The sequence below is a fragment of the Papio anubis genome, chromosome 20 (genome assembly GCF_008728515.1).
Source record: "Papio anubis isolate 15944 chromosome 20, Panubis1.0, whole genome shotgun sequence".
NCBI classification, from domain to species: Eukaryota; Metazoa; Chordata; class Mammalia; order Primates; family Cercopithecidae; genus Papio; species Papio anubis.
Genome location: NC_044995.1, coordinates 45,087,243 through 45,109,254, shown reverse-complemented (window position 1 = coordinate 45,109,254; position 22,012 = coordinate 45,087,243). Strand labels below are relative to the sequence as shown.

The following is a 22,012-nucleotide window of genomic DNA, read 5'->3' as shown; positions in this document are numbered from 1 at the left end:
TACAGAGGTTTTTTTCCGTGCAAGTGCCCCCAAATAGGTGTTTTCTCACAGATACATCCTTGACAGGTGGGCCTCAGTATATGTGAGCCCCTGCCCTGATGGTTTTACCCACAGATGTGCGTCAATGTGAGTGTGCCCCATGCAGAAGTTCCAAGTTCTTCCCCTCACTTGAGCTCGATCCCATACAGGTGTTCCTCCTATAAGGTGCTTTCCCTTACCTCACACGTATGTTTCTGAACAGGTTTCCCTCCACCCATGAATGCATTCTACAGTCTCCCGCCCCATAGGTGTGTTTCAGTTAAGTATACACCCATCTGGGTATGTGTCCATATAACCAAGTCCCATATAGCTCTATGTAAATGCAGGTGTGTCTCATACAGATATTTACAAGACACTGACACCCCAGTAATTTCCCAATACAAGTGCTGTACATTTCATAGGTGAGCCTGCAGATGTGTTCCTAAAACAGGTCTATTCCACATCAGAGTGCCTTAGCTGTTTGTGATGATAATGCAGGCGTGTTCTGTGGAGATATTGTCCACCCTGGTGGTATGTATCCATTTGGTCATATTTCTTTTCTTTTCTCTTTTTTTTTTTTTTTTTTTTTTTTTTTGGGGGCCGGAGTCCAGGCTTTCCTGTAGGCTGGGTGTCCCAGTGGCGGATCCTCAGCTCCTGCAAGCTCCGCCTCCGGGTTCAGGCGCGGGCTCTCGGCCTCAGCCTCCCAGGTAGCTGGGACTACAGGCATCCCATACCCCTCGTCCAGCCTAGTTTTTTGTATTTCTTAGCAGAGGCCGGGGGTTTTGCCGTGGCCAGGATGGTCTCGTCCTCTGACCTGTGATCCACCCACCGGCCTCCCAAAGTGGGATTACAGGCGAGGCACGGCGCCCGGCCCTTTTTTTTTTTGACAGTCTTGCTCTGTCACCCAGGCTAGAGTGCAGTGGCATAACCTCGGCTCACTGCAACCTCCGCCTCCAGGGTTCAAGCGATTCTCCTGCCTCAGCCTCCCAAGTAGCTAGGATTACAGGTGCCCACCACTACGCCAGCTAATTTTTGTATTCGTTTTAGTAGGGCCAGGGATTTCACCATCTCGGCCAGGCTGGTCTTGAACTCATGACGTCGTGATCCACCTGCCTCGGCCTCCCAAAGTGCTAGGATTACAGGCATGGGCCACCATGCCCGGCCTTGGTTATATTTCATATACCTGTGATTCAATGCAGATTTTTTTTTTCTTTTTATGGGATGGAATTTCACTCTTGTTGCCCAGGGTGGAGTGCAATGGCCCAGTCTCGGCTCACTGCAACCTTTGTCTCCTGAGTTCAAGCAATTCTCCTGCCTCAGCCCCCGAGTAGCTGAGATTACTGGTGCCTGCCACCACACCCAGCTAATTTTTGTATTTTTAGTAAAGCCAAGAGTTTCACCATGTTGGCCAAGCTGATCTGGTCTTGACCTCCTGACGTTAGGTGATCCTCCCGCCTAGACGTCCCAAAGTGCTGGGATTACAGGCATGAGCCGCCGCACCTGGCCAGATGTTTTCTGTGTGTTCTTATATGTGAATGCCTGTACAGGTTTGATTCCACACAGGTGTTAACCGTACAGGTGTTTTATCTTTAAAAAATTTTTTTAGAGACAGGGTCTCACTTTGTCACCCAGGCTGGAGTACAGTGGTACAATCATAGCTCACTCACTGTAACCTCCACTCCTGGGCTCAATCCATCCTCCCACCTCAGCCTCCCAAGTAGCTGGGACTACAGGTGGGTGCCATCACATCCGGCTAATTTTCTTATTGTTTTGTAAAGATGGGGCTCCCTCTGTGGGCCAGGCGGATCTCGATCTCCTGGCCTCAAGTGATTCTCTTGCTTTGGTCTTTCAAAGCTCTGGGATTACAGGATCACGCCAGAGCCCCGGGCTTATTTTCTTCTTCTTCTTCTTCTTCTTTTTTTTTTTGGTAGAGAATCAGGCCTCGCTGTGTTGCCCAGGCTGGTCTCAGACTCCTGGCATCAAGCGATCCTCTTGCCTCAGCCTCTCAAAGTGTTGGGATTACAGGCGTGAGCCATTGCGCCTGGGCGGGTGTTTTTTCTCATTGAGCGCTCCCCATCCAAGTCTGCCCTAGGCAGGAGTGCCTCGTGCACGGGTACATACATACCCCGTGCGTCTCCACACCTGTGCACTCCTACACATGGCTCGCAATGCAGGTGTGAGGGTCCCGTTACAGGTGCGCCCGCAGCGCGGCCCCGCCCCCCTCTTGGCTCCGCCCTCTTATCGAGGCTCAGGTGCACAAGCCGGAAGTGCGCTCTCCTCCCAGGTGAGTGACTAAACTTTCCGGGTCACGTGAGCGGGCGGAGCCGGTGGGATCAGACCCAAAGACCGACCGACGGACCGAGGGTTCGAGGGAGGGGCACGGACCAGGAACCTGAGCTAGGTCAAAGACGCCCGGGCCAGGTAGGAAAGCAGGACGCACCGCTAGGCCTGCGCCCTCGCCCGTCCACCCTACCCGTCCCGTCGCCTTCCTTTCCCCAGCCCAGGAACGCGCTCCCAGGAGTTAATCTTTAATCGCTGACCTCTGGCGGCTGGGGCGGGGCGGGACTCATGGGTGCCCTGGCGCCAGTTGTTTCTCCTGTGGGCCTGCGCCCGGGTCCAGACCCCGATCCCAATGCCCGGGCCTCTCTCCTTCTCCTGCCCCCAGGTGCCCCGTCGCAGGTGCCCCTGGCCGGAGATGCGGTAGGAGGGGCGCGCGCGAGAAGCCCCTTCCTCGGCGCTGCCAACCCGCCACCCAGCCCATGGCGAACCCCAGGCTGGGGCTGCTCCTGGTGCTGGGCCTGCCCTTCGTGCTGGCCCGCTGGGGCCGAGTCTGGGGGCAAAGTAGGTACCAGCTGAGAGCTCTGGGGGGAGGGGTCCGGATTCCTGGATCTCTGCTGGGGACGTGGCTTAGAAGCGCTGGGTATCTGGGGCACAGAGAGGGTCAAGAATTGGGAAGCGGGCAAGAAATACCTTGGGGAGGGGTCTACAGGGTTAGGGCTCAGGGAGATTAAGATTTCTAGTTTCTTCCTTGGACCCTGGGAGGTGGTCTAGGAGACCTGAGTTCCTGAGCCAGGTGGAATTGTGTGTTGTAGTGGGGGCTCCTAAGTAGGACTTGGTGGGAGGTAAGGGCTGTGTACCTGAGTCCTGGCATAGTGCAGGTGTTTTGGGTGAACTGGGAGCTGGGAGGAGGCCTGCCGAGCCCGGTCGACCCGGTTGGCTGAAGGTGTAGACCCCAGCCATTCAGTCTTAGATTTGTTTTGGGAGCCTGGGGGGAGGTGTGAGTCAGACACTCCAGGGAAAAGCTAGGCCCGCCCAGATCCTTAAGGGCCCAGGGCCGGGTGGTGAGTGGGGGAGGGTTGGACTTCCGGACACCCTACTGGGCTCTGCTGGGCTGGGTGGGGGGGGGCGTCTGGAGGAGCAAACACTGGAGGGACAGGTCCTGCCTGCAAGGCGCCCACTGTCTCTGTGCGAATGAAAGGCAGAGTTTGAATTGGGACTTGCTGGGGGGAGGTGAGGGGGAATGACCAAAGCAGGTGCCCATGGCGGGGATGGGAGAGAAAGATGGAGACTGATTTAGTCTCTGCCTTCAGCCTCCACAGGATTGACCTCTCCTGCATATGACAGTAGCACTGTTGTGCCGTCAGCCACCAGCTCCAGCTCCAATGGCAACTTGGTGAGTTGGAGGTATATGTGGGAAGATGGCAGCAAGGATGTTATCCAGGGGCCACACATACAGCATGTAGAGAGGACTAGACACCCCCTTCCCCCAGAGGTGGCAGGTCAGGGTGGCTTTGGAGAGCCCTAAGTAGGAGAGACCTGAAGTCTTAGACCAGGAAGACTAGGAGACCCTAGAGGGAGTTGGCAGGAACACTGTAGCTGTCAGATGTGGGGGCTCAGGAACTCCACATGCCTCTCAGGTGGGTGAGGAAGCAAGGAGCTCAGACTTGGTAGACATGATGAAAGCAGGAGTCCCGGCTGGGTGCGGTGGCTCACATATGTAATCCTAGCACCTTGGGAGGCTGAGGCAGGCAGATCATGAGGTCAGGAGTTTGAGACCAGCCTGGCCAACATGGTGAAACCCCATCTCTACTAAAAATACAAAAAGTTAGCCAGGCAGGGTGGCACACGTGTGTAATCCCAGCTACTCGGGAGGCTGAGGCAGGGATAATCACTTGAGCCTAGGAGGCGGAGGTTGCAGGGAGCTGAGATCGTGACACTGCACTCTAGCCTGGGTGACAGAGCAAGACTCTGTCTCAAAAAAAAAAAAAAGCCCAAGTCCCAGACATGGCAGGTGCTTGCGAGGGGTGTCCCAGACATGGCAGGTGGTGGGGAGCCTTAGCACCCCAGATAAGGTAGGTAGGGATCCAGGAAGCCCCAGTGTGGGGATCAGATCACCAAAAGTGGCAGATATGTGTGTGTGTTGTGGGTTGGGGGTTGATGAGGGGGGTGCAATTCAGGTGGAGGTGGACAGGCTACCCAGGCTCAGGTGATTCACCCCTGTCCCCTCTCTGAAGTCTCAGGAGGCCATCACTGCTATCATTGTGGTCTTCTCCATCCTGGCCATCTTGCTCCTGGCTGTGGGGCTGGCACTGTTGGTGTGGAAGCTTCGGGAGAAGCGGCAGACGGAGGGCACCTACCGGCCCAGCAGCGAGGAGCAGGTGGGTGCCCGTGTGCCACCGACCCCCAACCTCAAGTTGCCGCCGGAAGAGCGGCTCATCTGAACGCTGGGGCCTGCTGCAGTCACCAACACTGCCCAGGACTGCGGGGTGCTGGCTTGTACACTGCAGCTGCCACCGAGACACCAGCCTCTGATGGCTCAGGAGGACTTGTGGGGAGAGGCTGGGGGCACCCACCTGGTGGGCTCTGTGCAGCATGTTGCCTCTGCTTGGCTGTGCCTGCAGCTCAGGGTGCTGGGGCTCGGGACCCACCTCCCTGCTTGCGGAACCAACTTTTCTCTGTGTGTCCTGCAGGCTCCACAGCCCCTTCTCCTTTCTTTCAGTTCTCCCATGCAACCGAGGCCCGGGCCCCTCAGGACTCCAAGGAGACGGTGCGGGGCTGCCTGCCCATCTAGGTCCCCTCTCCTGCATCTGTCTCCCTTCATTGCTGTATGACCTTGGGGAAAGGCAGTGCCCTCTCTGGGCAGTCAGATCCACCCAGTGCTTAAGAATAGCAGGGAAGAAGGTACTTCAAGACTCTGCCCCTGAGGTCAGGAGAGGATGGGGCTATTCACTTTTATATATGTATATAAAATTAGAAGTAAGATGTAATAAAAGCTTTATTGGTGTGTTTGAGCTGGTGGGAGCATTAGCTGAGATGGAAGTGACGAATGCCGAGAGGAATTGTAAGGTTGCCGGGATTCTAGAGGACCAGGAGGCTTCCTGGAATTCCCCGCTACGACTCAGTTAGAGAGGCTGCCCTTGGAGGGACAGAGGTGGGTGGGATGGATTTCTGAGCAGAATGAGGGCACCAGAGAAATTCACCAGGAAAAAACCAGCTTTGGGCTCCTGTGGCTTTACTGAGGGACTGGGGTCTCTCCTGGACCCCTGATTCTTAACCCTCAAAGCACTTCTTAAGATCAGCGACTCTGGGCCGGCTGCTGGGCTGGAGCTTTTGCCAGTTGCTGGTGGGTGTAGCAGGGGAATTCGGGGCTCCTGGTTCCTCGAGTGGCTGGAGGTGAGCGTGCTCTGCTAGCAGGGCCTTGGGAGACTGGGCTCTGGGGTCCTCCAGAGAACTGGGGTCTGAGGAAGGACCAAGGGGCTGGGACGTCCAGGCTATATCAAAGTTGGGCTTTGTGGGGGCCAGAATTTGGGGGCTTTCTGGAGGGCTGGGCTCAGTGGGTACAGTGGAGAGCCAGGAAGCGGGGTTTTCCTGGGTTCTAGAATCTTCAGCTGCCTTGTGGGAAGGGGCGAGATGAAGAATTAGGGGCTCTGTGAGAGGAGAGGGTCCGGGGTCCCCTCGGCTGCTTGGGTCTGCAGAAGCTGTTGAGGACTGGGATGGACAGATGATTTCTTGGTCGGACTCTGAGGGTATTAGCTGGGACCTGGGGTCCTTTGAAGAGCTGGTGGCATCCAAAGACGAGGTGCTCTGCAGGGATGGCAGGGACAGGGGCTGGGGCTCTGGCTCTGGTAGTTTCTGATCGTCTGGTTGCCATCTTGGTATGTTAGGCTAGGTGGGATGGATAGGGAAGTTGTGGCTTTTAGATGGCAGAGGGGCTGGCAAGTTGGGTGGACCATTAGGGGAAGACTTGGGCGGGGGGTTGGGGGAGTGGGCAAGGCTCTCACCAGGCTGAAGCAGCTGTCCAGGTCTCCTCTGTGACAGCAGTCTAAACTCTGGCTCGGTCTCAGGCTGCCTGCACTCTTGGCTCCCACGCTAAGACTGTCCAGAATCTCGCTCAACAAATCCAGTTCTTCTCCAGACCCTAAGAAGCTGCTGTCCAGAGCTTCTTCTGCCCATGGGCACCCCTCATCCTCAGGACTCAGAGGGGGTGTCCTGGGTGAGGATGGGCAGCCTCAGATATTTGCCCGAGACCCCCCAGCCCTGGTCAGGCTGCTCTGGAGTTTGGGGACCCTCTTCCCCATCAGTCCTGGCCTCCCACTTTCAACACCGCTGTTCCCTTTTAGCCTTACCCCACCCCTGGGGGCTCGGAAGGTCCCTCTTCCAGCCGGCGTCTCCTGCTGGGGCGAAGGGGCCGGTTCTGCAAAGGGTGGGGGTGATAGGACCTCAGGAGACTGCAGAATCAGGGGGCTGAGGCTTGCTAAAGGAGGGTGAGTGTGAAGTGGGTGCCACATATTAGGGAAGCTGAAGAAGGAGGTGAGATGTCTGGATGGGGACTGGGATGGGTGGAGGATTCAGTGATAATTCCAGGTGTGTGCATGGCGGGAGGGGGCGCTCTCACCTGTCCAAAGTGCCGAGTGATTGGGAGGCGTTGCTGCAGGCGGTCTGAGCGGCTGATAAGGGCTGGGGCCCTCAGAGAGCCCCCCCTCTGCAGGATAGAGTCCCCATCCTAGGAAGAGAATGCATGAACTGGGAACCTCTGCCACGAAGTCTCTCCATCACCCCCTACCATTGGTCTTTAGTTAGTCTTTTTTTTTTTTTTTTTAAATGAAGCTTCACTCATGTTGCCCAGGATGGAGTGCATGGTGCAATCTTGGCTCACTGCAACCTCTGCCTCCCGGGTTCAAGCGATTCTCGTGCCTCAGCTTCCCAAGTAGCTGGAATTACAGGCATACGCCACCATGCCCAGCTAATTCTGTATTTTTAGTAGAGATGGGGTTTCACCATGTTGGTCAGGCTGGTCTCAAACTGCTGATCTCAAGTGATCCACCTGCCTCGGCCTCCCAAAGTGGTGGGATTACAGGCGTGAGCCACCGCGCCCAGCCAGTTGTCGTCGTCTTTTTTTTTTTTTTTTTGAGACAGAGTCTCCCTCTATCACCCAGGCTGGAGTGCAGTGGCACGATCCCAGTTCACTGCCCTCTACCTCCTGGGTTCCAGCAATACTCGTGCCTCAGCCTCCCAAGTAGCTAGGATTACAGGTGCCCACCACCACGGCTGGCTAATTTTTGTATCTTTTTTTTAGTAGAGACAGGATTTCTCTATGTTGGCCAGGCTGGTCTCAAACTCCTCACCTCTAGTGATCGGCCCTCCTTGGCCTCCCAAAGTGCTGGGGTTACAGGAGTGAGCCACCGCGCCCAGCCACAGTCTTCTTTTTTTTGAGACAGGGTCTCTCTCTGTCACCCAGTCTGGTGTGCAGTGGTGCTATCTCAGCTTACTACAACCTCTGCCTTCTGGACTCAAGCAATCCATACTCAGCTAATTTTAAAATGTTTTTTTTGTAGAGACAAGGTCCCACTACATTACCCAAGCTGGTCTCAAACTCCTAGACTCAAGTGGTCCACCTGCCTCGGCCTCCCAAAGTGCCAGGATTACAGGGGTGAGCCACTGCACCCGGCTGGTTGGTCTTACCTTATACATTAGAAGGCTCTGCACCCCCTTCAAGCCACTCTTGGCCTATAAAGCAGTGGAGAGAGAATTACCCGAGGGTGGTGGGATCCTGGGCATTTGAGAGCTCAGCCTTCTGTCCCCTAAGATAGCTTTATTTTGCCATCTGCGTGTCTCAAATATGTTCACCACCCGCCATACACCACCTAAGAAGTCAATGCAAACTTTCACCCCTTTGACTAATATAAAATTAGTATTCCTGGAGGAAGGCATCCCCAAATAAAATGGGGAATGGCGAAGCAACAGGGCAAGGTGTTCCTGTCTCAAAGCTGTGAAGAATAACATCGCATGGACAATTTTGAGCTGCAAGAACTGGCCCCAGGAAACTTCTGAGCTTGGGAGAAAAAAGGCAGAACCTGGAATTGTGGCATCCAAGGACAAAGAAATGTTTGCCGGTGAATCTTGGCTGTCAATTTTACAGGGGGGTGGGGGGTAGGATTCCAACAAAAATGAGTATAGTAAATAAAAAAATAAAAGGGGGGAAGAGCTGTTAAGGGTTTAACTGCTGGTTCAGTTCTGATTAAATCATTTGTGTTTAAAGTGTCTGCCAGGGTCAAAATACTCCATCCTTGGGAGGTCAAAGTGTCCTCTGTCCCCTCCCCCTCGTCACCCCAGCGAGAGTGGCCTGTCCAGCTGAGCCTCACCGAGCGGTACATGTTCTTGACTGCTGGTTGGGTCTTGGCCTTGACTGAGTGCAGGAGGGCACCACCGCCTTTCTGCAGGAGAGGGAACACCAAGAGGGAGGGGCTAGGGCCAGATCCCACCTCCCCATCCCAGGTTGTGTGATGCTGATCAAGCCCCTTTCCCTCTCTGAATCTCCATTTTTTTCACCTCTATAAATGAACACGATCGTAGTCATGACCCTACCTGCTGACTGTTGTGGAATTAAATTAATCCATGGAGACACACTTAAGTGTTTTTTGTTTGTTTGTTTTTGTTTCTTGAGATGGAGTCTCAAAGAACAGAGGTTTTGTTTGTTTGTTTGTTTGTTTTTGCTGAAATGCAGTCTCACTCTGTCACCCAGGCTGGAGTGCAGTGGTGCCATCTCGGCTCACTGCAACCTCCGCATCCCGGGTTCAAGCGATTCTCCTGCCTCCGCTTCCCGAGTAGCTGGGACTACAGTCACCTGCCACCATGCCCGGCTAATTTTTGTAATTTTAGTAGAGATAGCATTTCACTATGTTGGCCAGGATGGTCTCGATCTCCTGACCTTGTGATCTGCCTGCGTCAGCCTCAAACTCCTGACCTCAGGCAATTCGCCTGCCTCGGCCTCCCAAAGTGCTGGGATCACAGGCGCGAGCCACCGTGCCCAGCCAACAAGCGGTTTTTGAGACAGGGTCTTGCTCTGTCACCCAGGCTGGAGTGCAGTGGCACGATCTCGGCTAACTACAACCTCCACCTCCTGGGGCTCAAGCCATCCTTCCACCTTAGCCTCCCGAGTAGCTGGGACTACAGCCACACCTAGCTAATTTTTTTTTTTTTTTAAATTTAGTAGAGATGGGGTTTCGCCATGTTGTCCTGGCTGGTCTCAAACTTCTGGTCTCAGCAATCCTGTCTCCGCCTCCCAATGTGTTGGGTTTACAGGCCTAAGCCAAGGCCTATTGTTTTGGTGGTCTTACCTTTAGATTGTCTGCCCAGAGCTGATAGGATCGAATGGTCCCTGGGGTAAGGAGAGAGTGTGGTGGTCACCAAAGGCTGGCTGAGGCAGGGGGTGCTGGTGGGTGGGGGGGGACCTGGGGGCTGGACTCAGGGCTCACCTGAGGAGGCCCCGCAGCCGGTGATCTCCTGCTCGAATTGATCCGAGAAGCCCTCCCCATTGTTGAGCTTCTCCAGTCGGGCTTCGATGAACTGGGGTGGGGACAGTAAATCAGAAGCAGCAGGAGACACATCTGAATGCCAGCACTTAGCAGCCCCCCTGCTATCAAGATGTAGAAGCCATCTCTGGCCTCCAACCTGCCCATCCCCAAGCACCTGGGAAACTGGAGCCCACTTTATTTTTTATTATTTTTTTTGAGATGAAGTCTCACTCTGTCACCCAGGCTGGAGTGCAGTGGCAAGATCTCAGCTCACTGCAAGCTCTGCCTCCCGGTTTAAGTGATTCTCCTGCCTCAACCTCCCAACTGGGATTACAGGGGTGCACCACCATGCCCAGCTAGCTTTTTTTTTTTTTTTTTTTTTTTTTTTTGGAGGCCGGAGTCTCACTGTATCACCAGGCTGGAGTGCAGTGGCGGGATGGCTCACTGCAAGCTCCAGCCTCCCGGAGTTGCAGCCATTCTCCGGCCTCCAGCCTCCCGAGTAGCTGGGACTGCAAGCCCGCCACCTCGCCCGGCTAGTTTTTTGTATTTCTTTTTTTTTTTTTTTTTTTTTTGGAGTGAGTCTGTATGCGCCAGGCTGGAGTGCAGTGGGGTCTCGGCTCACTGCAAGCTCCAGCCTCCTGGGACCGCCATTCTCCGCCCCTCAGCCTCCAGGTAGCTGGGACTACAGGCGCCCGCCACCTCACCCGGCTATTTTTTGTATTTTTAGTAGAGGCGGGTTTCACCATATTAGCCAGGATGGTCTCGATCTCCTGACCTGCGTGATCCACCCGCCTCGGCCTCCCAAAGTGCTGGGATTACAGGCGGGCCACAGCCCGGCCAGTTTTTTGCTTCTTAATAGAGGCGAGGTTTCACCGTGTGTTAGCCAGGATGGTCGATCTGTGTCGTGATCCGCCCGTCTCGGCCTCCCAAAGTGCTGGGATTACAGGCTTGAGCCACCGCACCCGGTCCCAGCTAACTTTTATATTGTTTGTAGAGACATGGTTTCCCCATGTTGGCCAGGCTGGTTTTGAACTCCTGACCTCAGGTGATCTGCCTGCCCTGGGCTCCCAAAGTGCTGAGATTATAGGCGTGAGCCACTGCCCCCAGACCAGAGCCCACTTTAGGAACCAGAGATCCCACTTTCTCCTCTCTCCCTAAGTCAGGACCTGTCCCCAGGGACCAAGCCCCGCCCCTTTCAGGGACTCAGAAATTGATTTCTGCCTCCTCTAGACCTACCCACCCACTCTCAGTGAGCCAAGAGTAGGTTGACCCCATGTTTAGGGATCTTGTGGTCCAAGCTACCTTCTCCCAGGGGCCTAGAAGTCCAGTCCCACCTGCCACCCCTCCCCCCATATCCCTAGGACTCAGGAAATCCTGGGATTTCACAGTCAGGCCTGTCCCCTCTGGAGTCCAGCTCAGGCCACCACCCCAGTCCCAGAAAGATACCCGCTTAGGGACCTGGGAATTTGGTTCCACCCTGATTTCTCTCAGGGACCTAGGAGTAGGTTTTGTCCTCCAGGAACCCAGGAGTTGGGGGCTCCCATGTTTTTGTTTTGTTTTGTTTTATTTGAGACAGAGTCTCGCTCTGTCATCCAGGCTGGAGTGCAGTGGCATGATCTCGGCTCACTGCAACCTCTGCTTCCTGGGTTCATGTGATTCTCCTGCCTCAGCCTCCTGAGCTGGAATTACAGGTGCACCCCCATCACACCCAGCTAATTTTTTAATCTTTAGTAGAGACAGGGTTTCACCATGTTGGTCAGGCTGGTCTCGAACTCCTGACCTTGTGATCCGCCTGCCTTGGCCTCCCAAAGTGCTGGGATTACAGGCATGAGCCACCGTGCCCGGCCGGGGGCTCCCATCTTTAGGAATCCAGGAGTTCAGTCCTTCCCCACTTGGGAACCCTGGAGTAGGGGATCCTGCTGGACCGTCTACAGCGATACCCTCAGGGACCCAGGAGTCTGCCCTCAACCCTGCCAGTTCAGACAAGCCCTCGGGGTCTCAGCAGTCCACCTCCAGCCCCAGCTGGACCCTCAGGGCTCTGGCATACCTGTTTGAACAGCTGCAGGTGTACAGCCCGCCGGTGGAAGGCCTGCAGAGGTGCCCCAGGCTTCTGGGCCAAGAAGGCTTCCTCACTGAAGGTCACTGGCTGGCCCTGGAAGAAGCGTTGGAGTTCTGAGCTCCCTGGGGTGTTCCTGGCCCTCTCTCGTTCTACTATATATTTAGGTAGCAAACATTGATTAGGCACCTGCTGTGTGTCTGACCCTGTGTGGGGCCTCGTGGATGGCAGGGAGGACTTAAGCTGTTTTGTTGTTGTTGTTGTTTGTTTTGTTTGTTTGTTTTTGTTTTTTGAGACAGAGTCTCACTCTCTCGCCTGGCTGGGATGCAGTGGTGCAATCTCAGCTCACTGCAACCTCCGCCTCCAGGGTTCAAGCGATTCTCCTGCCTCAGCCTCCTGAGTAGCTGGGACTACAGGCACGTGCCACCACTCCCAGCTAATTTTTGTATTTTTAGTCGAGATGGGGTTTCACCATGTTGGCCAGGATGGTCTCGATCTCTAGACCTCATGATCCACCCGCCTCAGCCTCCCAAAGTGCTGAGATTACAGGTGTGAGCCACCGCGCCCGGCCCTATTTTTTATTTTTTATTTTTTTTCATTTCTTTTTTTGAGTCAGGGTCTCACTCTGTCACCCACGCTGGAGTGCAGTGGTGTGATCTTGGTTCACTGCAACCTCTACCTCCTGAGCTCAAGCGATCCTCCCATCTCAGCCTCTCAAGTCGCTGGGACTACAGGTGCACGCCACTATGCCTGGCTAATTTTTGCAGTTTTTGTAGAGACAGGGTCTCACTATGTTTCCCACGCTGGTCCGAACTCCTGGGCTCAAGCAATCCACCCACCTTGGCCTCTCAAAGTGCAGGGATTACAGGGTGAGTCACCCACCCAGCTGATTTAAGTGTTTATCTTGAGTAAGGTGGAAGACCTGCAGGGCTGTGCGCAGGGGAGGGAAATGATCTGACTCAGGTGTTCACAGGTGACCTCTGGTCACTGCGGGGAGGACAGACTCTGGGAGATAAAGCAGAAACCTGCTTGCAGGGGGCCGGGCGCAGTGGATCACACCTGTAATTCCAGCACTCTGGGAGGACAAGGTGGGTGGGTCACCTGAGGTCTGGAGTTTGAGACCAGCCTGGCTAACGTGGTGAAACCCCATCTGTACTAAAAATACAAAAATTAGCCAGCGTGGTGGCGCATGCCTGTAATCTCAGCTATTCGGGAGGCTGAGGCAGGAGAATTGCTTGAACCTGGGAGGCGGAGGTTGCAGTGAGCTGAGATTGTGCCACTGCACTCCAGCCTGGGCAAGAGAGCAAGACTCTGTCTCAAAAAGAAAAGAAAGAAAGAAGAAGGCTGCTTGTGGAGGAGTCCCAGGGGAGAGATCAGTGCATTAATTTTAGGCAAACAACGACAGGGTCCAGGCCAGGGCGGAGACAGAGGAAGTGGGTGGTCTGTGTGCAGATTTGGGATGCAGCGATGACAAGAACGTCAGATGCTCAAGTGATACTGGACCCCCTGCCCCGCCCCAGCGATTTTATAGCTTGGTTGTGCAAAACAGGGGAGGGCGCTTCAGAGATCGAGGCCCTGGCTTCAACATTCACCCACTATGGGACTTCTCCAAAGCCTTGGTTTCCTCATATGGAAAATGGGACTATTGCAGTATCCATCTCAAAATGTCATGAGCATTAAATGAGATAATAGCAGCAGTAGGAGCTAGCATTTATTGAGTGCTTGCTGTATGCCAGGTACGATTCAAAGTGCTGGGAAGATGCTGATTCACTGATTCTAATATCCTTTTGGGTGGTACTATCGGGGTCCCATTTTACAGAGGGGCAAACAGAGGCACAAAGTAAGCACTCCATTAATGCTATCTATCATTATTATTATTATTATTATTTTATTTTTTATTTTTTTTTGAGACGGAGTCTCGCTCTGTCGCCCAGGCTGGAGTGCAGTGGCCAGATCTCAGCTCACTGCAAGCTCCCCCTCCCGGGTTTACGCCATTCTTCTGCCTCAGCCTCCCGAGTATCTGGGACTACAGGCCCCCGCCACCACGCCCGGGTAGTTTTTTGTATTTTTTTTTTTTTTAGTAGAGACGGGGTTTCACCGTGTTAGCCAGGATGGTCTCAGTCTCCTGACCTCGTGATCCGCCCGTCTCGGCCTCCCAAAGTGCTGGGATTACAGGCTTGAGCCACTGCGCCCGGCCTCATTATTTTTTTAATTAAAAAAATAGAGATGGTGGCCGGGCATGGTGGTTCACACCTGTAATTCCAGAACTTTGGGAGCCCGATGTGGGCAGATCACCTGAGGTCAGGAGTTCGAGACCAGCCTGGCCAACATGGAGAAACTCCGTTTTTACTAAAATTTCAAAAATTAGCTGGGCGTGGTGGTGCGCACCTGTAGTCCCAGTTATTGGGGAGTCTGAGGCGGGAGAATCGCTTGAACCCCAGAGGTGGAGGTTGCAATGAGCCGAGATCATGCCACTGCACTCCAGCCTGGGCGACAGAGTGAAACTCCGTCTCAAAAACAAACAAACAAACAAACAAACAACAGATGGGGGGGGTCTCACTGTGTTGCTCAGGCTGGTCTTGAACTTCTGGGCTCAAGCAATTCTCCCATCTCGGCCTCCCAAAGTGTTGGGATTACAGGCGTGAGCCACTGCATCCGGCCATCTACCGGACCTATCATTATATTACTATTCATTCAGGAACCCACGAGATCTCTCCCGCAACGGCCCCACTGCTCACCGGGCTGCAGACGAGTGCATCGCGGTACCCTCCGAAGAGCAGGGCCTGGGCTTTGAGGAAGAGACGGGACACCCCTTCCCCGGGAGCCAGGGCGACCTTCCTGAGTCGGAGCCTCAGCAGGGACACCTGAAGCACAAGGGAGTGGCCCTGAGTGGGCAGGTGTGGGGCCCTCGCCTCCCGGGGCAGGAAGGTGGGAGGGGCGACACTGACCACGTCTGGAGGCAGCGCCTGCACATCGTTAAATGTTGTCTCCAAAGTATTGGCGTCGACGTTCAGCACCACGACGTCCTCCAGAGCTTTTTCTCGTACTCTCTGCGGAAAAGCGGGGCCGGCCGCTCAGAGTCCGAGAGTCCTTGGCAGAGGAGGGCATCTGGGGATGTAGAGGGAGGGGGAACCCTCACATCCCCGCCGTCTGGGTGGATACGCGCTCACCTCGGCGAGACTGGCGTGCACTCCAATGAGGTAGGGCATGGGCGCGCTGCGGACCGAGGGGACGGGGTCATGCAGGCACCGCCTCCAGGGCCTGCCCCCAGGCCCGGCCCCTCCCAGCTTCCCTCGCTCACCAGCAGTAGTCCAGCAGGTGTGGGGGCAGCGTGGGGATCAGCACGTGCTCCCAGCGCATGGGGTACAGGAGCGCGCAGGACGCGTGGACGCACGAGGTCAGCTGGGGGGCGATGGCGGGGCGTGAAGTCATGGCCTGGACCCTCTAGCGCGGGGGTCTCTTCCAGCTGCATTTCCCACGTCCCCAGTCTCCTGTTCCCCCTTCCCATCCACTGCTGGGTAATGAGTGACAACTCGAACCCCTTTAGAAATCACGTGGAAGGCCGGGCGCGGTGGCTCAAGCCTGTAATCCCAGCACTTTGGGAGGCCGAGACGGGCGGATCACAAGGTCAGCAGATCGAGACCATCCTGGCTAACCCGGTGAAACCCCGTCTCTACTAAAAAATACAAAAAACTAGCCGGGCGAGGTGGCGGGCGCCTGTAGTCCCAGCTACTCGGGAGGCTGAGGCAGGAGAATGGCGTGAACCCGGGAGGCGGAGCTTGCAGTGAGCTGAGATCCGGCCACTGCACTCCAGCCTGGGTGACAGAGCGAGACTCCGTCTCAAAAAAAAAAAAAAAAAAAAGAAATCACGTGGAGACCAGGAATTTGGCCACTTAACAGTGCTTTAAGCAGGTGAAGCCAGGACTCATCCCGTCCTGATCCCTCTCTCTAAGGGGCGCAGTTAATAGGCAACACCCCTGAGTCTTCGCGCATACAGGTGGAGCAAGGACTGAGCCTCCACGCACTCCACCCCGAAATAGGTGGAGCTATGATGTAGCCCGCCCTTGTCCCGCCCCTAGGGGTGGAGCCACGACCTAACCCCACCCAAAGAGGTGGAGCTGGAATGCAATCATTCGGCCCCGCCCCTGGGGGCGGAGCCAGTCTCCGCCTCTGCCTTTGACCCTGGGTCTCGGGGTCCCTGGCAGTATGGGTCTCTAGTTGTTATCTGAGTCCCTGTGTTCCTAGGTCCCTGGGTCCCAGGGTCCCTGGGTCCCCATGTGTATAGGTCCCTAGTTCTCAGTGTACCTGAGGGTCCGGAGGGGTGGAGCCAGACCTGTTGTGGCCCATAGTAGGTGGAGCCTCAGCGCAGTACTCCCAAAAAGGAGAAGCTGAACGCAGCCTCCTCCCACGAGGGCGGGGCCAGAATTCAACTCTCCAAGACCTTCGAAGGGGCGGGGCCAGGGCTTCGCCCTCAGGTCTCGCGCAGTCGGGTTAGAGCCAGGAATCAGCCCCGTTGTCCCGCCCCCCAGGGGCGGAGCCAGACCCTGCTCCCACCCCGGCCCGGCGGGCCCCGCCTCACTGTGCTGAGTTTGCTAGCGGTGAGCAGGACTCTTCTCTCCGCCAGGAGCGCCGCGAACAGCGCCACGATGTTCTCGTCAGTCACGGCCACCACCAGCTCCGTTAGGTTCCTCTGAGGATCAGAGAGGTGCGCTGGGCGTGGACTGGCCCCTGGATCTTGCATCCCCGGTCCGGGTTTCGGGACCTGTTCCCATCCCCAGAGACCCCTCCCGGGTCCCCACTCACGTTCTCAGGGATGGATGGCAGGCGGCCAGAGTCCGGGGCCACGAAGCAGGACAGCTGGTGGGGGTATTGGCAGGGGGATCAATCAGTCAGGAGGCTGGCCTCACCTGGACCCCCGACCTTCCAGGGTCCCCGAGCCCCGCTCACCGGCTTGCTATTTCCCGGGGTAGGGGGCAGGATATCCTGCCCGCTGGAGACGGTCACTCCGCTGCCCTGGGGAAGAGGCACGATTCTGTGGTCATCAGGGCTGGGGCGCAGCCTTCCCATCCACCTAAGGTCCAGCGCCCAGGGAATGGGAGCTACTTACCAGCTCCAGCCCCACTGAGGCCTGGGGCCCAGACAGGGACTGCTGAAACAGATTTTGAAGAAGTTCCTCTGCCTCGGAGACCTGGGTGGGACGTGGAGGGGCGGGGGTGGCTGAGCCAGATGTGGGGATTGGGGATTCCGAGGGCTCTGAGTAAGCTTGAGTGGTCTGGGAGGAGCCAAGGGCTCAGGTCAGGCCTGGGAGGTTTTTTTTTTTAAATTTCTTTAAAAGCAATTTAATAATAATAATAATAGAGACAAGGTCTAATAGAGACCAGCCCAGGCTGGTCTTGAACTCCTGGGCTCAAGGGATCCTCCTGCTTCGGCCTCCCAAAGGGCTACAATTACAGGCGTGAGCCACCGCGTCTGGCTTTTAAAATTTTTAAATTTAAATGTTTTCTTGTAGGCCGGGCGTGGTGGCTCACGCCTGTAATCCCAGCCCTTTGGGAGGCTGAGGCGTGCGGATCACCTGAGGCCAGGAGCCCGTGACCAGCCTGGCCAACATGGTGAAACCACGTCTCTATTAAAAGTACAAAAAAAAAAAAAAAAAAAAAAATTAGCCTGGCTGGTGGGCCAGGGTCTTGCTCTGTGTCTCAGGCTGGAGTGCAGTGCTGTGATCATAGCTCACCATAACTTCGAACTCCTGGGCTCAGGCGATCCTCCCACCTTGCTCTCCTGAGTAGCTGGGACCACAGGTGTGCACCACCACGTCTGGCTAATTTTTCTTTTTTCTTTTTTTTTTTTTTTTTTGAGACGGAGTTTCGCTCTTGTTGCCCAAGCTGGAGTGCAATGGCGTGATCTCGGCTCACTGCAACTTCTGCCTCCCGGGTTCAAGCTATTCTCCTGCCTCAGTCTACAAGCAGCTGGGAATACGGGCATGTGCTACCACACCCGGCTAATTTTTTTTTTTTTGTATTTTTAGTAGAGACGGGGTTTCACCGTCTTGGTCAGGCCGGTCTCGAACTCCTGACCTCAGGTTATCTGCTCACCTCTTCCTCCCAAAGTGCTGGGATTACAGGTGTGAGCCACCGAACTCGGTCAATTTTTTAAAAGATTTTGTAGAGGCAGGGTTCTCACTATGTTGCCCAGCTGGTCTCAAACTCCTGGGCTCAAGCAATTCTCCCACCCCAGCCTCCCAAAATGCTGGGACTACAGGTGTGACACAGTGTGCCCAGCCAGGCCTGGGAGATCTGAAAGGGAGGGGTTGGGAGGTTGGGGGGTGGTGGCTGGGACTCCCACAGGAGTGAGAGAGGGGCTGATCTCACCTGGTCCTGAGCTAGGAGGTCTCCCACTGTGTTCAGTAGCTTGTAAAACACCTCGAACCAGGGCAAGTGGCTGTGGATAGAGGAGACAGGTTCCACGAAGTGTCCCTAGGCCTCGGCCTTTCCCATCCCCCCCGCATCCAACCCCCATATCCCGCACCTGAGGATGCAGAGACAGCTCTGGGTACCCGCCCGCAGGCGGCAGAAACCAAATCTGCGGTTGCCGGCAAGGTCTGTGAGGGCGAAGGTGAAATGCTGCACGACGGGGCTGGGGGGCTCCCTGGAGTGGGAAGGGCTGTTAGAGAGACCTGGACATCCCAGCTGTTCCTGGGATCCTGAGTATATGAGTCTCTAGTTGTCAGGATCCCTGCAAGCCTGGGTCCCTGGGTCTCAGAATCCCTGGGTCCCTGAATCTCTGGGTCCCTGGATCTCTGGGTCCCTAGGTCCCTGGATCTCTGGGTCCCTGAGTCCCTGAGTCCCTGGGTCCCTGAATCTCTAGGTCCCTGGAGCTTCTTGGTCCCTGGATCTCTGGGTCCCTGAGTCCCTGGGTCCTTGAGTCCCTAGGTCCCTGGGTTCCTGAGTCCCTGAGTCCCTGGATCTCTGGGTTTCTGGATCTCTGGGTCCCTGGATCCCTGAGTCCCTGGGTCCTTAGGTCCCTGAGTCCCTGGGTTCCTGAGTCCCTGGGTCCCTGAGTTTCTGAGTCTTTGGGTTCCTGAGTCCTTGGATCCCTTAATCCCTGTGTCCCTGAGTCCCTGAGTCCCTGAATCCTTAAGTCCTTGAGTCCCTGAGTCTCTGGGTCCCTGTGTCCCTAAGTCCCTGAATCCTTGAGTCCCCGAGTCCCCGAGTCCCTGAGTCTCTGGGTCCCTGGGTTCCTGAGTCCCTGAATCTGTGTGTCCCTGAGTCCCTGGGTCCCTGGGTCCCTGAGTCCCTGAATCTCTGTTCCTGAGTCCCTGAGCTCCTGGGTCCCTGGATTCCTAGGTTCTTGAGTCCCTGGGTCCCTGGGTTCCTGAGTACCTGGATCTCTGGGTCCCTGAGTGTCTGAATCCCTGGATGCTAATGCATATAGGTCCCTAGTTCTCAGGGCTCCTGAGTGCCTGAGCCTTTGAGTCTCAGGGTCCTCGAGTGTATGGGTTTCCAGATGTCTGAGTCTCTAGGTGTTGAGTCCTTGGGGCCCCTGAGAGATCTGAGTCCCTGAGTCCTTGGATCTCCCCGCCCTTTCGTACCTTTCCACATCAAAAGGGAAGCAGAATTTAGGCACCATCTGCATAGCTTCCTGGAGATGAAGAAAAGTGCAGACTGCTTGGCCACTGAGGTTGGGCACCGCCTCCCTAGGCTCCAGGTCCAAGAAACAGAGTCCCCTCCCCCTGGGGGACCTGCCCTGGCCCTGGGGGAGCAAGGAGCCAGCTTGAATACCTGGTCCCTGAAGTCTGGAGGGAACTGCCGCAGGATGGGGGGATCTGTAGAAGAGAGCAGGCCTCTAAGTTCAGTGACCCAGGCCCACCCTCCCCTCCCACTCCCTCACTCCCAGGCTCCCAACTCACCCTCCTGCAGGGAGGCGGGGCAGGCCGCTTCGAAGAACCAATCAAACACGGCCGGGGAGCCCCCCCTGTGGGATGCAGAAGGGATCCAGAGACTTGCTTCTAGGCATGTGTGGTTGTGTCTGCCACTTTGCACACAAGCATGGTTGTGTGTGCCTGTGCCACAAGGTGCATCGGCATGTGCATGACTCTAGGGCTCTGTGGCTGTGAGTGTGTGGTTGTGTGAGGCTGTGTGTGCAGCAGTGTTAATGGTGCACACAAGTACGGGATGGAGTGAGAAAGTGTGGCTGTGTGCGTGTGGCTGTGTGTGATTGTGTGTGACTGAGTGCGTGGCTTGTGTGAGCAGGCAGTGAGTGTGTGTGTGATCCTGTCTGCTGTCTGCCTGAAAAGACGAGACTGTCCCCTATATCTGTGGGGTGGGACTGCATGGATATAAAGGACAGCCTGTGCAGTCTAAAGCTAAGTGAATGACATCTATCTATCTATCTATCTATCTATCTATCTATCTATCTATCTAATTTTTTTGAGATGGAGTTTTGCTCTTGTCACCCAGACTGGGGTGCAGTGGCACAATCTTGGCTCACTGCAACCTCCGCCCCACCCAGGAGGTTCAAGCGATTCTCCTGCCTCAGCCTCCCTGTAGCTGGGATTACAGGTGCCTACCATTATGCTCAGCTAATTTTTGTATTTTTAGTAGAGACAGGGTTTCACCATGTTGGCCAGGCTGGTCTCGAACTCCTGACCTCAGGCGATCTGCCCACCTTGACCTCCCAAAGTGCTGGGATTACAGGCATGAGCCACTGCATCTAGCCACGACATCTGTATTTTCTTGTATAGATGTGAGTGTGTGTGCCCGAGCAAGTGAATGACGTCTATATTTTCCTGTACAGCTATGAATGTCGCTGGGTAACTGCGTGGGATCCTTGTGGGCTGTCTGTGTGTCTCTGTGTGACAGACCCCATAGAACCCTGGTGGCTGATCCCACATGTCTCATCAGAGGAAGGAGGGCAGGATACCTAGGTACTTACTGTAAGCCCTGCATTCTCTGCTTTCCTCCTCTGCCCCCATATCAAGCAGAAGATGCAGCCTTGGGCTCAAGGAGAGAGACAGGAGATCTGGAGGGAGATCAGCTACAGACACACTGTCCTGCCCAGTTGCACACACAGTCTCTGCCATGGGGCACCCCAGCACTTCACCCTCATGCTGACACAAGTCACACACGATCACCCACTCATACGAACACCCAGCCTCCCCTCTGCCCTGATCGCCCCCCGTGGGACCCCCCTGAAGCCATCACTCAGACATACCAAGGACAAAGCTCAGAGGGGTACATGCATCCACAGAGCTACAGACATAATCACAGGAGCTGAATATAGAGAGAGAGACAGGAGGGGACCGAGAGTGGCCCGTCCCAGAGTGGAGGTCATAGCGGAGGCCCGCGGAGTATCTGATTCCAGCCACCTGCCCCTCCAGGTCACTGCACCTCCCTGGCCTGCTCCAGCCCCAGCTCCCCTCTGCGCCGGCTCAGGCCTGGCCTGGGAATCTTGTACCAGAGAATGAGGGATGGGGAGACTCTTACTCAGCTCTGGATTCCATGGTCCCTGCAGGGCCAGCCCAGCGGGGCCCTCTCCCCAGGGGTCCTGGGGGCCTGTGTTTGCTGGGCCCCAAGCCGGCTCAGCTTCCTGTGTGGCTGAGAGAGGAAGTTTAACGGGTGACGTCCCCGGACAGAGGCCCTGCCCCCACCCCCTGTGAGAAACCCAGGCATCCTGCCTGCTAATTATGTTGGGGATGGGTAGGCAATAAGTAGTCAGCCTGGGAAGGCAGACCCCCAGGTCCGTCCCCGCCAGGCTGGACTGTGTCTGGTCCCCCGTATCGTGCCTCGGCCCTCGTCTCTCCTTCCCCGCTCCGCAGCAGCCAAGATTCAAAATCTGTCTATTAATAAAATGCCTCCCCGTCTCTTAACTCTTTTTTCCTTGGTCCATTTGGCCTGGATGGTCACTGGTGGACCACCAGAGGGAGCCACCTGTAAAGTGGATGGTGGGGGTACCAGGGACGGGGACAAAGAGCACAAAGTACAGGCACAAGGACAGACAGACACGGACAGTTACACACTGAGGAAGTTACCAGTACAGACAGACCGAGTCCAGAACAGCCAGAGATGACAGACATGGAGAGACAGGGAGTCCTATAGCTGGATCATGGTCCCAGGCCGGGCACAGTGGCTCATGTCTATAATCCCAG

General features: G+C 55.6%; 2 protein-coding genes across 5 annotated transcripts; one reads left to right on the top strand and one right to left on the bottom strand.

Moving 5' to 3' along the window:
- Positions 1-1,974: 1,974 nt before the first annotated feature.
- On the top strand, positions 1,975-5,309 carry CRB3 (crumbs cell polarity complex component 3). The gene is made up of 5 exons (XM_021930580.1): positions 1,975-2,439; positions 2,684-2,859; positions 3,609-3,691; positions 4,533-4,676; positions 5,018-5,309. Exons 2-5 carry the CDS (start codon positions 2,778-2,780, stop codon positions 5,087-5,089), a joined length of 381 nt encoding a protein of 126 aa, XP_021786272.1. The 5' UTR covers positions 1,975-2,439; positions 2,684-2,777; the 3' UTR covers positions 5,090-5,309.
- Positions 5,276-21,480, bottom strand: DENND1C (DENN domain containing 1C). Of its 4 annotated transcripts, none has more exons than XM_003914756.5 (23): positions 21,351-21,480; positions 19,775-19,839; positions 19,647-19,690; positions 19,457-19,506; positions 18,394-18,513; positions 18,237-18,306; positions 16,976-17,056; positions 16,816-16,881; positions 16,672-16,725; positions 16,448-16,558; positions 15,170-15,270; positions 15,039-15,084; positions 14,817-14,918; positions 14,607-14,732; positions 11,860-11,964; positions 9,774-9,864; positions 9,636-9,676; positions 8,661-8,732; positions 7,981-8,025; positions 6,914-7,021; positions 6,645-6,712; positions 6,300-6,507; positions 5,276-6,183 (listed from the first exon to the last, which is right to left on the bottom strand). In XM_003914756.5, the coding sequence occupies exons 1-23, from the start codon at positions 21,365-21,367 to the stop codon at positions 5,569-5,571; spliced, it is 2,406 nt and encodes an 801-aa protein (XP_003914805.3). In that variant the 5' UTR covers positions 21,368-21,480; the 3' UTR covers positions 5,276-5,568. The 4 variants fall into 4 exon arrangements, 3 of the variants coding, with proteins under 3 accessions (XP_003914805.3, XP_009191560.3, XP_021786270.2); XM_009193296.4 differs by having other exon boundaries at positions 20,800-21,461; XM_021930578.2 differs by lacking the exon at positions 19,775-19,839 and having other exon boundaries at positions 21,351-21,455.
- Between the last annotated feature and the right edge of the window lie 532 nt (positions 21,481-22,012).

Excerpts from the sequence above, each read along its gene's own strand:
- CRB3 (XM_021930580.1), top strand. The coding sequence starts at position 2,778 with ATGGCGAACCCCAGGCTGGGGCTGCTCCTGGTGCTGGGCCTGCCCTTC. Across the intron at positions 2,860-3,608 it reads GGGCCGAGTCTGGGGGCAAA|CCTCCACAGGATTGACCTCT; the intron begins GTAGGTACCAGC and ends CTCTGCCTTCAG. Across the intron at positions 4,677-5,017 it reads GGCCCAGCAGCGAGGAGCAG|TTCTCCCATGCAACCGAGGC; the intron begins GTGGGTGCCCGT and ends CCTTTCTTTCAG.
- DENND1C (XM_003914756.5), bottom strand. Across the intron at positions 18,514-19,456 it reads TTCCCTTTTGATGTGGAAAG|GGAGCCCCCCAGCCCCGTCG; the intron begins GTACGAAAGGGC and ends TTCCCACTCCAG. Across the intron at positions 14,919-15,038 it reads TGCACGCCAGTCTCGCCGAG|AGAGTACGAGAAAAAGCTCT; the intron begins GTGAGCGCGTAT and ends GCTTTTCCGCAG.